Genomic DNA, 14,867 nt, shown 5'->3' with positions numbered 1-14,867 from the left:
ATGTTTGCTAAAACTAGAGCCTTTCAGTCAGTGTCTTAAAACCAGCCAATCACAATCGTTTCAAATGAGATATCTTGTCCTTCTTGACAGCGATTTCTTTGCCCAAGGTCGTGTGTTGTCTGCGTGGTGACTTAGGAGAAAATGCTTCTCGATCGAAACTATACAAGCGAAAACATTACAGGTTAGAAACAAAAACACCTTTTTCATTTGACAAGATTAACATGCAAAACCAAATGCTAATTTTAACATATTTTTTAGAATCTGTTTGCGATCATTTAGTTACCAGCGGTTATTTTAAGTCAAGTCTAGTTACATCTTCTCACAAAGAACTGGATTGTTTAGATGGCTAAAAGTAGATTTCCAGCGTGGGAGTCCTATTGTTTTCCATTTCTCTGTTTATTTTTGTTTTTATTTACGGGTGCCAATTACGTGACGTCACGCTGCAAAGCGAGGCTTTGTTTGGGCTAAAAGTAAATTCATCAACAACAAACGCGACAGAATTGTTTAGCAGGCTAAAATTAACAATATACTACGCCGTAATTTAACGCGATCTCACTGAGAGAATTTCATCTAATTTTACTTAAAATTGAAGGAAAAGGCCTTGTTACCTTGGAGTGCTTGCAGGCAGTCAGACAACTGATGTGACTTCGTTCATTCATTGATATTTCTGTCGCCGCGGCATTACAAAGGTAAGCGCGTGCTTGCTTCTCACCATCAACAAGCTACTGAATGTTTATCTTAGTTAGATTTCTAATTTCAGAAAAATCACAATGCACTGGAATCTCGACAAAAACAGCAAATGTTCAAATGGAATTTAGAAGACCTTTTAAGCGATTTCCTGGTGTTTGATATCTCGCAATCGCAAGTGAAATTGCCATTTTTATTGTTGTTTACACGAAGGACTCTTTTGTTGTTGTTTATGGCGTGGCGACTCGAGAATAGTAAGGTTTTGGTGAACATTTTCTCAGATAACGTAAGTTACATCAATCATGGAGACTATCCTTAAATCTCTGTTGAACTCTTTCGCTAGTTTTCTGTACTTTACCAAAGATATTTTCCTATTCACGGAACTGTTCTCGTTATTGACTCAAATAAATTTATTCAAATCTTGCCCATATGGCATATGAATCGATCAGCGCGGTTTTCTTTTCCTCAAGTTCGAGGACTCGACTGCTTTTGTTGTAAAGAAAAACTTATCGTTATTGGGAGTTAGAATCATACTCAATGGCGAAAAGTTCGACAAGTTTTTCAGGAGCCGTAATAAAATTGAAATCTGCATTAAATTTCCGGCTTGGGTCGCCGCGCGCTTTTCGACTGCCTGAATACTTCATGGATAAACTTTACTTGAGATTTGATTCTAATTTCGGGTTTGTTTGAGAAAAATGTTGACCACGCGTAGGCTAGAAAATATGTTAACTTGTCTTTCTGCTTTTTTTAACAGCCGCGAAGTTCGTCTGCGTTTCAAAGCATCAAAGAGTAAGCGGACTCTAATTAATATCCACCTTCCGTGTTCTAAAGGTTCACTGAACCATGGCAGCAAAATCAAACGAAAACGACGGCACTGTTGTTGCGTCCAGCACGTCCAGGGGAGTCAGTGTAAGATATTTTTCGTAATAAACTCACTGCTAGCTTTCATTCAACGACATAATACGATTGAGCGTAAGATTTCACATGATAAACCTGAAACGTGTAGGGCATGATATTAATCGTTTCAGTGAACACATGTACGTACCGGAACAATTCTTAAGATTGTCCTGTTAAAAAGGCAAGGTTAATATAAAAAAAAGGCTTCGTTGTCAAAGAACGGAATCATTTATGACTCCAAAGAGTGTGGCATATTTTTGAAACAGTGTACGATTTCTTTTCTGCCCTTGTGCGTGATTTTTAAGCTGTAGGTTCTAAGCCACTGTCCCTACCCCTGTCGCTAGTGTCAAATTACACGACTCACGCGAACTCTCGCGAGTCTAGAGTGAGAGTCTCAAAGAACTGCTCACGCTGGTTACACTTTGACTGAAATGAAGCTCATATCAAATAAATTAATAGTCTTTTACTCCAGGCAAACAGGCAGTAATTTTATCAAATGAGATGAATAAACTCCCCAGTTGTGAATCTCTTGTTTTCCTACCTACAATGACTTCCTTATTCCCTCTGTCATATATTATCTCCTCAAAGTTCAATAAGTGTCCATCATCATTCAATGATTTTTTTTCCTTTTATATTTGCCAAGATTTTACAGTGTGCAGATAACCACCCCGCAAAGAATATTTTTGCTTACCTTTAAAGATATAAATGGTATTCTGTTTATGCTTGGTTACATCCCAGCTGATTTTTTTCTTGTGGAAAAAGGTAGTTTGTCACAGAGTCAATCTCAAACCCAAAAAAAAATGTGAAAATTTGAGTTATTTATTGACATGGCAAAAATTGCTATTTCACTTGGTAATTGCTAATTGTGGTGTTTTGTCAGGGTCTTGTGGATCAATGACTTATTTTACCTTAGCTTTTGGCTTTGGTAAAGATTGCTATTGATATGTTTGTCACTGTCAAATCTCAATATTTCTCTATTCTTTGTCCAGTAAATTCTGACTGAAAATATTCAAAGCTATGTCATTTTTCCTTTTTAGCATAAGAGAGCAGAAAAATTTTCAGCTAAGATTTTTTTTGGTTCACAGGTGAGAGTATCATCACCAGTAAAAAGTCCAACAAAAACTATAAATGTGGATGTTAATGGTAAAGGAGCTCATGAACCCTGCAGCACATCCAACTGTGCATGTGGAACACATACTTCTCACAAACTCACGCAACAAAGCAAACACATTACATGCTCTTCTCAAAACTGCTGCTGTAGCCGTGAAGTACATGTCCCAGGAATGGTCTACCAGCATGTAACGCCAGCTGTAGCAAATGTCATGATTGATGCATCCAGTTCCCCAACCCAAGACACCAAAGCCACACCCAAGCATGGAGGAGTACACTACTGCTCAAGCTGTCCCCCTGGACCACATACCCATCATGTGTACTCACCAGCCAATTGCCATCCCCAGCAGGCTCCATTCATGGATCACGCTCACTGTGGCTGTCAACCAGGATATGTTGATGGACATTTTCATTTTCCTCATCAACAGACTCCACCAAGACCTGTTACAGTCATGGCACATCCACCACCTTTACTGCTTAGACCTGTTCAGCCTCAGCATATGCAACAACATCAGGTAAACATGGTATCACAATACTTATTTCATTAGATTCAGGTAAATCTACAGATTTATTTACTTCTATATGTTCATTTAAATTGTAGTTTGCTTATTTTTAAAAATTGTGGTTTTTGATTTGAACAGACTAAGATTCCAGTGCTAGATCAAAATTATCATCTTGAACTTTTCCAATTACATGTAACAAATCAGGTTTACATTTAGAAAGAACCAATTTCAACAATGCTTTTTTTCAGAGTTAATATTTCACACAGAGAGAAGAAACAAAGCTTTAGGTGGTTTGGCATTTTGGATGGAATAAATTCCTTACATAACCCTCTGACCCCTAAGAGTGACTAGTTTCTAATTTCTCCTTATAGTATCAGCCTTGATTCAAACATTAAGGTCACGAGAATGCAAGATCACCAAGTTGAAAAGCTTCTGATTGTAAAACATATTCTCCTTATCAGCGCCTTCAAGAAATGTATAAAGAACAGTATGGAGAATATGCATACTGACGTTAGGGTGGAAAGGGTTAAAGGAGAGTGTAATTTTTTTTTGCAAGTGTGGGGAAAAGAATAAATTTGAATCTCCACAAGGAGATGAACCTAAAACTTTGCATTTTATACTGCAATGTGCTAGCACTGAGCTAAAGTGAACTTGATGGTTAACAAGGCCATTATAGAATACAAATTGTACAGTTATAGGCTTATACCTGGTGACAACTTATATCAGAAATATCTAACTTGTCACCCAAAATTTGGTGTTTATATGACTCATTGGACACAACTCCTTCATTTTTTAGGCAATTCTTGAGCAGGAACTCCGCCCCTATTTTGATGGGAAATGGAAAGGTCTAGGAGATCCCCATTTGTCAAACTTTGGTAAGTTACCATTTCTGTTCTTGAAATTTAGTATCTGCTTATACTTAATAGAGCACTAAAACCCAATTACACCAATCTAGAATTTAGTGCAAATAATTAATTGTTGTAGTAATATGTATTATATGTCAAACACATCCCACGAAATTGTATTGACAGAAAGCTTATAGAAAAATATTTTCTTGAGTGGTCCTGTTGGTAAGAAAGTGCATATGCTTCTTCAAACATGTTGTACATGTATGATTAAAGAAGGGTTTCTTGAGCTGATTTCAGGTACCCTATAGAAAAGGATGAGGAAATTCTGTCATTTGTAAAATTAAGAGGATCTATTACAGTTGAATGACTGAGTAATACTCAGAGGGTCAAGATCAAGTGTAATTTTAGAAACTTTTTTTCTTTTGTATGATCTATACTACAACTGGAGGTTTTATCTGTTAGAGTTTTGACATTCTACATTTAATGTACATGTATGCTGTATTGTGTAGTGTGTACATTTTCAGTGCAAAGGATATGGGTTGATTGACCCAAGGGTAAGAGTAATAGATGCAGTATGGACCTCAGTGTGTAGCATTCCCTTAACACAATTTGTCAGGCACTATTCCGATCAACCCCTTTCCCTCTCCCTTTGCAGTGAATTGTGAATGAATACTTGAGAATTATGTAACTTCTTTCTCCTGCTACAGGTGGACGACCCCAACCATCAGATGGATCTGTGTGAGTTTATATTTTATAATATTTCACAATCATCCCTTTAACCCCTAAGGGTTACCATAGTCTAATTTCTCCTCACATTTTTGCCATTGAATCAAACAGTTAGGTCATGAGAAGGGAGGAAATGATCATTTGCATGAGAAGTTATTGAGTGTTGAGCAAATTCTCCTTTTCATTATCATCAAAAACATGTAGAGAACAGTGTGGAGAATATACACACTGGTATCAGGATTTAAAAGGTTACTAATGGTAAGTATCAGTGACCTTTGAGTGAAAGACAATGTGTACTGTACAATTATAACATTGCAGTTAGAGATTATAATATTTCATTATCACAATTTTATAGAATTGCCTTCATACTGCTCACTAAAATTTTAATTTCAAACTTCATGGTAGAAAGAAAGAAAAGCTATTAGCATGCATAAAAATGTATGATACCATTAGACTAACTATCTTTCATAGAGAAAGATTACAGTATTATATTTTAAAGGCTCTTACTGCAAGGCCAATGATACTTATCTGCTTTCTCTTTTACCCAATGCAGGGCAAGTGCCAACTCATTTATTGGTGAAACCCAACCAGGTAAACTATGTTTACAAATAAATCATAAGTAATAAAGTTGAAATAATCAAATATGACTCATTACGTGATAGTGTTATGGTTAACGTTCAAAGTGAAAAGGAATATTAGTCTTATTCAACAACCAGTAGAAGACTTCAAAAAACTTTTGAGTTCACTTAAAACATGTGAACTGATTTATAAAGTTACTGTAAAACAAACTTTTTACTGTTCTCCCAACATCCCAAGTGGGTTATTACCCTGATAAACTGATAGAGAGTGTAATCTACTGCTTTACTATTCAGGAACTGGAGACTTGATGTCATACATTGTACATACAATTTGCTGCCACTTTTTTTAGCTTTGAATTGGTCAGTTCAACTTAAGGGCTATTTTCTTATACAGAAAAGTTTCATTTAAATAAATGTATTGATTGTTTCATTTAACAGCTCAGCACCATCCACTGTTTAATCGCAACATCTGCCAGTGGCCAGGTTGTGAAGCTTTTTGTGAGAATTTCCAACAGTTTTTGCAGTAAGTCTAATATTTCTGATGGTTTCATTGCATGTTAATAATATCTTACATGTGCCTTATCTATCTGTTGTTGAATTAATTTATTTATGATCTTTTAAATGTATCTTCATGTTGGTAAAAAGTATGATTTTTTTTCAATTTTTTATACACAAGAGATGATAACATATTGATTCCATCTGGTGATTCGAATAAAATCAATTAAAAAGGAAACATTTGTTAGAAAAAGTGACGCGGAAGGTTTTTTTTTTATGAATTGCAGTCACCTTAATGCTGACCACGCCTTAGATGAAAGGAGCACAGCTCAGGCTCGGGTACAGATGCAAGTTGTGATGCATCTGGAATTTCAGGTATTCAACACCACTCTAATGATAATTACGTCATCAGTCACTTGTGATTTAAGGATTAAGCATTAGGAAGCCAAAAAAATGAAAATGAACAGCATTCTCTTTGTTCAAAGTTAAATTAATTGTACCTTGTTAAACAAACAATGATGCTGCCATACATCAAACTAACGGTCAAACAGTTCACAGTTATTTAGTGTTTTTTTAAATCAAATTTAAAGCAGTGCACCTGATTGTATTCACTGAGACTTTTTTTCGCTTGCTTTATATAAACGTAGGTAGCTAAGTTAGGAATGTGACCTATTATTACCTTTAAAAAACGCTTTTCAACTGCCCAGTAGTCTGGCCTGGCAATTGCAAACTTAGCTGCAGTTTCAAATGTTTATTGCAGATGAACAAAGAACGTGAGAGGTTGTCAGCGATGATGAACCATTTACATACTCCCAAGGTACAACTATTAGCTCTATTTTTCTTTGGAGCAAAACTAAAAAAGGGCTTAACGTCATTCCGCAAAGTTAGATTGCGAAAGATTTAGCTTATGGTTTTCCTAATACGTGGTGGCTCAATGAACAAAGGTTGAGAGAGATTGTTTTGACTTGAAGAGATAGAGACATTCATTTGTTATTTCTTAAATCTTCTTTTTCTTCTTCTTCTTTTTTTTCTTCTTCTTCTTCTTCTTTTCGTTCTTCTTCTTCTTCTTCTTCTTCTTGTTCTTGTTCTTTTCTTTTTGTTGTTGTTCTTCTTTTTATTCTTCTTTTTGTTCTTTTTCTTCTTCTTCTTCTTGTTCTTCATCCTCTTGTTGTTGTTGTTCTTCTTTTTCTTCTTCTTCCTTTCGTTCTTCTTTTCATTCTTCTTTTCTTCTTCTTTTTGTTCTTCTTTTCCTTTTTCTTCTTTTTCTTCTTCTTCTCCTTCTTTTTCTTCTTCTTCTTCTTTTCCTTCTTCTTTTTCTTCTTCTTTTTCTTCTTCTTCTTCTTCTTTTTCTTCTTCTTCTCTTCGTTCTTGTTGTTGTTGTTGTTCTTCTTCTTTTTGTTGATGTTGTTGTTCTTCTTTTTGTTCTTCTTCTTCTTTAATTCCTTTATTTTCTTCAATTTCTGTCAAGTTTGCAAGGCAAGACAAAACACGAAGTGACCTTAGAGAGCGGTTACTGTTATTAGAAACCTTTTATAGTCATTCTAAATACTGAAAGTATTATTTTTAGAATCTAAAGAAACTGAAAGTGTTACTTTGGTACACTGTCAACAAGCAACTCAAACACTTAGTTGACTCAGGTTGGTAAGGTCAAATGAGCATAAATCTTTGGACACTTTGCTCCGACGAAAACTGAGCAATGAAGCTCGAGCGTCAGTTTTTCGAAATTCGTGGCAGGTCCTGATTTATTAGCTAGGGTAAAATATTTGAAACATATATGGGAGTTTTAACTAGCGTCATGTGAAGAATGCCAGGGTGATGTATCTGTGCAAATAAACACACTCTTTCATACCAGATAGAAGCGTGTAGGAGGTCATATACACTCTCGGACTCTCGTCAGCCGAGCCCTTTACTGAGTAAATGCGTATGCCATTATAGGTCACCCAACACACTCCAAACACAAACTCAGATCTGGAAGAAGAGAGTCACCAACAAGTGCCTCACTCCCAAGCTCAAACTCTGCTTCATGTCACTCACCCACCCCCTCCTCAGCATCCTCACATGACGTCCCTAGAAGATACTCCGCCGGCGGAGCATTCTCCTACCCTTCAGGGTAGACAGGAGATTCCTATGTCACCGGAAAGCCCACCAACGATGGGAAGTCATCCTCTGAGCCCGCCACCCAACATGGCAGCAGTGCATGAAATGACCAGTCCAAGTGACCTCACTGTTGTACAGACACCAACTATTCACATGCTGGAAGATAAACAAATTCGCATGAAGAAAAGAACTGGAGATCCTGACGGAATAGCCTTGGGTAAGTTCGTTTGCAAAGTCTCCGTTTGCTAATCATTGGTCGTCAGGAAAGCTCTGTGTAACTTCTGGGTTCTGTCATTCTTTGTCAACGAATTTCCTAGCGCCGAACTGGCTTTTGATATTCCATGTCGTAAAAGAGCGAGGGAAACAGTTGTTTTGTTAAGAAAAAGGGTTGAAAATCTCATAATCTACCGTCAATGGTCCATGAGTTCGTGAAATGTATGCTGACCTTTTTGTTTCCTAGATATTCAGCGATCAGCGGATTTCTATCAGAAGGCAGATGTAAGACCCCCGTTCACGTATGCGTCATTGATAAGACAGGTAAATTGTAGCTATTGCCACAACGAGATAACTATAAGTAGCAACATTTAAGACAAAAAATACTAAACCCAAATTCTCATGAAGTGAATTTTGGACTCTAGTGGTATGCCTAGATTGTTTTGTGAATTTATTTCAGCTACGAATGTCTAATTAAGGGCCTATAATTACAAAAATTTTCCCTTCAATTCAATGCTTAGCAAATCAGACAGGTAATGAGAATTTGTGAATTATCCTGTTCAGTCGTGCGTTATTGTTTGGATTTGACACCAAATCCTTAAGAGAAGCCAATAAAAATTACCGATATACATGGAGGAAATTTACTTTCATATATTGGCAGTTACATGTAACAGTTGTATAAATAAAGTGTTCCCTGCTGTAAGAAGAATTAAGATATTGACCGCTTCACTTTGCTTACCATAGGCCATTTTAGACGCTCCCGAACAGCAACTTACATTGAATGAAATCTACTCCTGGTTCATTCACAAGTTTGCTTACTTCCGGAGGAACGCTGCTACATGGAAGGTAGGTTTCACCTTCAAACCCTTTTTTTTACGTTTTCTTTAAAAAAGGAAAAACTTGACTTGTCACAAGAACCTGACGAAGGCTGTAACCTTTACTTAATTTCAGTAGAATGTGCAAAAATATTCATGTCCGTTGGCGAGAAAGATCTCAACATATTTGACGAAAGTTTCTCGGTCGCCCCCTTTCAGCCCCGCTGCCTCCCAAACCTGGCGATGCCTTAATTCCTGTAGACTTGCTGCCTTCAATAATTCTTTCAGTCGTCGAAGCTTCAGAAATATACTTTGTTAACGTAAAATGCTGCATCATTTTGACAACCACATTTTGGGGTGTGACTTTCACTCTCTATTGCAATGCTTCACACTCTATGAAAACTGTATGGGGATATTTGATACCAGCTGCAGGCTAAAAATTGTGCAAATTGGCGTGTTTTCTTACTCAAACTGACACGTGATACATCAACAGAACGCAGTCCGTCATAACTTGTCCCTTCACAAATGCTTCATGAGAAGAGAGAACGTAAAAGGAGCCGTGTGGATTGTGGATGAAGATGAATACATGAAACGGCGGCCACAGTCCAAAGTCATTCATAGCACCTCGTAAGTGTATTTTTTATATTGATTTGATATAAATAGCGATGAACATAGGGCAATATATCCATCTAATTCACTAACATATCACACGGAGTTGTTTCTGACTACCCTAAAGACTCTGAAGTCGTCCACATTTCTGAAGATGAGATGAGGTTTTCAGCTAAATTTAACTTGCAAAACGACTGCAAATTGTAGTTGATTTTGTTATTTATGTTATAAAGAAAGCTACATTTTTGTTTGGCATACAACGCAGTGTGTCATAAACAACTATATAACATTTATCTTTTTGAGTACTTGACTTTAAGGGAACTACTTAACAACTCTGAAGGTAATTTTACCCTCAAAATTTCATTCTGAAAGCTTAAAAAATATTTTGCGATCCATAAAGATAGTTGTAAGAATAAACTCGCGATGAAGAATGGTTGAGGATAGAAAAGAAAATAACGGATTATTAATGACAATCTTGAACAATTTTACTGAACATTTCCCACAACAGCAGAATGATGAAACAGGAGCGAGACCGGATGATGCAACAGGGTGCCCTAGGGGGACTCCCCACACAAGTCAACTTGCTTCCCGTGGGTCCATCTGGTTCCAATAATGCCAGCGAGGATGAAGGCTCCAGTCAAGAAGATAGTCGTAAAAGAGGATCGGATTCAGACACCGGTGATGAAATGCCTCCTCAGAAACGCGCGGATATAAGGGATGGAGAGGAAGTGGAGGGCGTGGTCGGTGGCATCACAAAACTCGTAGAGTTTTGCTCTAAAGACATCAAGTAAGAACCAGGATATGGTTGTATTTCTGTTAATGCTTGCTGTGTTGACCTCAAATCGGTAAAGGTAGGGATTTCCGGGAAGAAGTGTTGAATTGGCAAAATTTAAACTTCCCATCTTTAATCTGCCGCTCATGTCATCTTCTATTTGCTTGCAAAGGGGTTATTAGTTGACCTTTACTGCCAGGATTGTAAATGAGAAATTCCAAATGATTTTAAAAGGCTAATAAACGATAGTCAAGCCGGGGATTAAGAACAATTATTCTGAAAAATCTCTCCTTGCTGATAAAACCAGGACGTTAGCATTTGTGGGCTTTCAAACCTATTAAGATGTCTTTTATAGATTAATTTCTTGATTTTATCCAATTCTATTCGATTGCTTTGAGAAATTAGATGCATTAGTTGTGCTTATGGAGTAAGGAATGCACGAGGAGTTCATGTCGAATTTTCTCCTAAATCTTTTTACTTTTTTTGATTGAGTGATTGATTTTATTTTTTTACAGTAGCCAATTGTCTCAGTCCCAAGTACAAGTGAAGCTAGAGCCTCCAGAAGACGGACCAATCGTAGCACTGAACGGCGACGCTGACTCTGGAGATGATCATTACGATTCCAATGGAATGAACGGGGACAGCGTAATGGAGACTGGGGTGAGGGAGGATGAAGTTAGGCAGCGGTAAGATGTAGATAGTAATAGGAGGGCTCCCAGTAAATAGAAAGTTTAGAAAGAAGTGTCCCGCTTATTGAGGGACTCCCAGGTGACAATCATTAATCAATCTTTTCGAAAGAGTGTGATTAAACTAGAATCAAAGAAAGACAAACAGACTGTCTGAAGCGCGGGCTAGCATAACTTTTAACACAAACTTTCAATTGCTTTTAGTTTTACATCTGATTGGTCGAGAGGGTGGCGCAATTTTTCAATCATGAATTGGGGTAGAGCAAAACGATACAATTCTCAAATACCTTTAGCACACACTTAAAAATTGTTCATTTAGGGTACCAACAACTTGTATAACTCACACAAGCTGACCAATAGACGCAAGTATTATGAGTAATTATGGCAACCGACTGAGAAATCGGCCAGAATTGCTATTTTTTGTGGTCTGAGGCTGACTGCGAAGGAGAAGCACTCCTTCCAAAAACAAATACCCGTCTCATTACTCAAGCGTTTCCTGTTGAATTCCACAGGCTAGTTGGTGGATCCTTAAGACGGCCTCTGCTTTCACATTAACACTTTTCTTCTCTTTTCTTTACTGTTTCCAGGCCCAGAAGTTGATAACAGAGTGCGGAATGGGAACAAACTACCATCGACTGTCAGTGACCGGAGGACAACTTGAACTTGCTGCGACTGCGCAGTGAAGCACTGAGAGGCGTTATTTACTCTGAAAGAAGTCATCAAAATCGTTGTAAATAAGAGCATGATAAGAATATCTTATTTAAAGTGGAAACATCCCCATTTTGATTTAACGTGTTTCTGATAAAAGTGCTTTGAAAGCATTCAACAAATTGCAGTAAAAAGTTGAGAAAGAACATTGAAGCAGTAAAAGAAGTATTAAATGAACGGAAGTTGTACGTAGTGAGAACAAAACACGAGACATACTTCTATTTGACGAAAAAGTTTTGATTAATATTGATTGCCAAGGAGGTCGCAAAGATTACTTCAGATTTTGTGTAAATTAGCAGATGCAGGATTTTTTGCAGTCCTTTACTCTTCAGCTGGGATTGAAGGAACGGTTAAACAATTAGTATTTTAACGAGGTCTTTGGCTTATTCACTTTGCTCTTTCACTTTCAATGATTATGCAATTAGTAAAACTTTCTCAACTCTATTGAGTACTCTATTTGAATCAGGTATTCCCTTCCTCTATCAGGTTTCCAAGACGTTGGTATTCCTAGTGTGAACTACCCTAGTTAATTGATTAAATAGTTATGATCATTCTCTCAAGTTATACTTCAAAGTTTCTTAGAAAGCTAAATTATCTTTACGGACGGTTTTTCTTTATTTGTAAGAAAGCCCTTCTTTTGACAGTGAGCCACGAGTTACGTAAACCTTTCAGTTGAACATGACACTTTCGCAAACTTTCATGCTATTAGACTGTGTTCTTGCTCATTCTATACCGTTACCAGTCTTTGAAGGTATCCTTTTTAACTCGTGAATTGCGCGCATGCGCAAGAGCGAGTTATAGATACGATGTGGGGAATGGCATTCGCTCGATTGGTCGATTCCTGTAAACTTTTTTTAGATTTTAGGCTTTTGAGTGCATTTGATAGTTTTTGGCGAGCAATAAACAGACGAAATGGCGACCTTTGTTGCTAAGAATAGTGGTGGGGTGAAAAAGAAGCCAATGATAATCTTAAAAGAGTTTTTTTTTTCGTTTTAGTTTCAACAAGCGGCGCCAGCGACTAGCAGGCATGCAAGGATTCACACTGAAATAACAGAACAACCTTCGTTTTTCATAATTTAATTTATAGTCCTTGAACTTGAAAACAATCCGAAGATTCATTGAAAATATCACTTACTGCGAAGCGCTCGGAGTTTACAGATGTTCAAAAGCTTTTTCTGTGAGATTGAGGACAAAATTGATCATTACGCTTCGTCGCGTGTATTTTTCCTGTGTGAAGCAACAGAAGATGCCGACGACTGACGAAATTACAAGTTAACACGAAAATCAAATAACACCTAAACAAACAATTTTTTAGCTACCGATTTTCAGTGAATTTTTAAAGAACAATTTTCTCTTAAGTTTCAAGACAATTTGAAGATTCAACATACATACAACGTACTAAAATGCGAAAGTTACATACCACAAAATTGATAAATAGGCCTGAAATGAAATTCTATCTTGTTATTGATGATACGTTGCCTAGCACGTGACTTAAATCTACCCAGGCGGAGATCCAAGATGACGGTGGCAGGCTTGGCTTAGTTATATCACTCAAAACTCGTCCCCTTTTTTCTCATTTGTTAAAGAGGGAATCGTTAATGTTTTCATTAGACAATATTGCCTTTATTTTCTAATATTTACAATGAAAGACAGTAAATTTCACTTTTCACCCACATTTACTTCCAACCTTTTCTTTTGAACCAGAAACAAAAATGATAGACGTTTAAAACACATGACATCATCCACCCTTGTCAAATGTAATAGCATGATCATTTCAATTGTAATGCCTTCTTATCCCAACGTTACTTTGTTTCTATGCTACATTAGCGAACACTGAAGTACTGCTCGTACTCTAGATATGACAATCAACCACAAAATTCCCTAAACCAGATAACATTAAACATAATCTAAAAAATCATATGTCAATTCACGAGTTTGCTCACAGAGCACTTTGATTCCTTTCGAGAGAGCTGCTACCAGCATTCTTGCATGCTATTGGCCCTAAGATATTCCGCTGTATTTGTCAGAAGCGTGGAACAAAAGAAATCCCAATATGAGATTTCCAATGGCAGCCAGTTCCGATTGTGAAGTTAGATGCGCATGCGTCATCAAATGTGTTGCAGAGGACAGAGAACTTGTTGGCAAGCCCCAGCTTTATGCTTGTTTCACAAGTGACAAGCGCTAGTCAATCATAATTTGGCCTCACTGAAAAATAGATACTGCATGTGAACTTCACATGCACATGTTACAGAACTAATCATATACAGCTGTTATGGCGAATTGCTACTAAATGCCAACTCACAAACCCATTGAAATCCACTTTAATAAAAAATACGAGCTTTTACGACTAGCTCATGAACAGAAAACAGACGAAGGATAGAGAGACCTCTTTGAAAAGCACTTCATGAACATCAACTTAGTTTAGCTATCATAAAACGCCATACAGTAGAAATGTTGGAAAAAAGGTTTCCTTAACTAGTGTCTTGAACCTGAAACTTTTTCATTGTACGGCTCGAATCGAGGAGAACATCTCTTTTAAATGGACAACAGGGCTAAAAAATTTTCTTTCTATTTCATTCCACTGGAGTTGCCATTGGTCTACTTGCTAAAAAGAGGAGCGTTACGATTTGAAGCATCTTGAAAAAGGTAGCCCAGTTTGAAAATGATCAAACATGCATGCAACTGGTCTCCATAACCCTTACCTTTTTGCCTGTATTTTGTTTGTTTGTTTGTTTGTTTTCCACCAGAGACCCAAATTTGCAACCTGAAAATAGCGTGAAAAGTAGGGTTTCCTAAAGGTTCAATTCTGCTCTGCAAAGTTAGGCTGCGGTTCAACAGGAACCAAAACAAAAAAACACTTTGGCAGTGAAGTCAAAATCGTGCGTGTTCAGCATAGTAGAGAAAGAAAACGGAAAGGCAACAAAAGGGCACATGGAGTCAAGCCGGTTAATCCGGAAACGGGTACAAGCTCCGTTGGTCGCGAGTTGTTCCGAAGTAGGCAGGACCTCGTAGAGAGTCGATTATTAAACATTATTACCACCCCTGCGCATCATGACAAAAATATATCTAATAACCGTAATCTCCTTGAACTTCAAAAATTAAATTTATCGAAAGATTTGATAA

At 37.2% G+C, this 14,867-nt stretch overlaps 1 protein-coding gene and 1 long non-coding RNA gene across 3 annotated transcripts; one reads left to right on the top strand and one right to left on the bottom strand.

Annotated features, from left to right (window-relative positions):
- Window positions 1-282: 282 nt before the first annotated feature.
- On the top strand, window positions 283-12,449 carry LOC113684076 (uncharacterized). 2 transcript variants are annotated; one of them, XM_027201384.2, is made up of 16 exons: window positions 283-689; window positions 1,442-1,596; window positions 2,670-3,209; window positions 3,994-4,072; window positions 4,753-4,783; window positions 5,325-5,362; window positions 5,788-5,872; window positions 6,132-6,219; window positions 6,605-6,661; window positions 7,780-8,158; window positions 8,402-8,478; window positions 8,899-9,000; window positions 9,463-9,596; window positions 10,087-10,365; window positions 10,866-11,036; window positions 11,624-12,449. In XM_027201384.2, the coding sequence occupies exons 2-16, from the start codon at window positions 1,531-1,533 to the stop codon at window positions 11,634-11,636; spliced, it is 2,139 nt and encodes a 712-aa protein (XP_027057185.2). In that variant the 5' UTR covers window positions 283-689; window positions 1,442-1,530; the 3' UTR covers window positions 11,637-12,449. The 2 variants fall into 2 exon arrangements, with proteins under 2 accessions (XP_027057185.2, XP_027057184.2); XM_027201383.2 differs by having other exon boundaries at window positions 327-689; window positions 10,866-11,010.
- On the bottom strand, window positions 11,186-13,701 carry LOC113684077 (uncharacterized). The gene is made up of 2 exons (XR_016186961.1): window positions 12,484-13,701; window positions 11,186-11,742 (listed from the first exon to the last, which is right to left on the bottom strand). It is a non-coding gene; the product is annotated as an uncharacterized LOC113684077 (long non-coding RNA).
- Window positions 13,702-14,867: the final 1,166 nt, after the last annotated feature.

This window comes from Pocillopora damicornis, chromosome 5 (genome assembly GCF_964200805.1).
Source record: "Pocillopora damicornis chromosome 5, jaPocDami1.2, whole genome shotgun sequence".
Lineage (NCBI taxonomy): Eukaryota > Metazoa > Cnidaria > Anthozoa > Scleractinia > Pocilloporidae > Pocillopora > Pocillopora damicornis.
The sequence above is the reverse complement of the archived record's forward strand: the minus strand, read 5'-3'. Positions and strand labels throughout refer to the sequence as shown.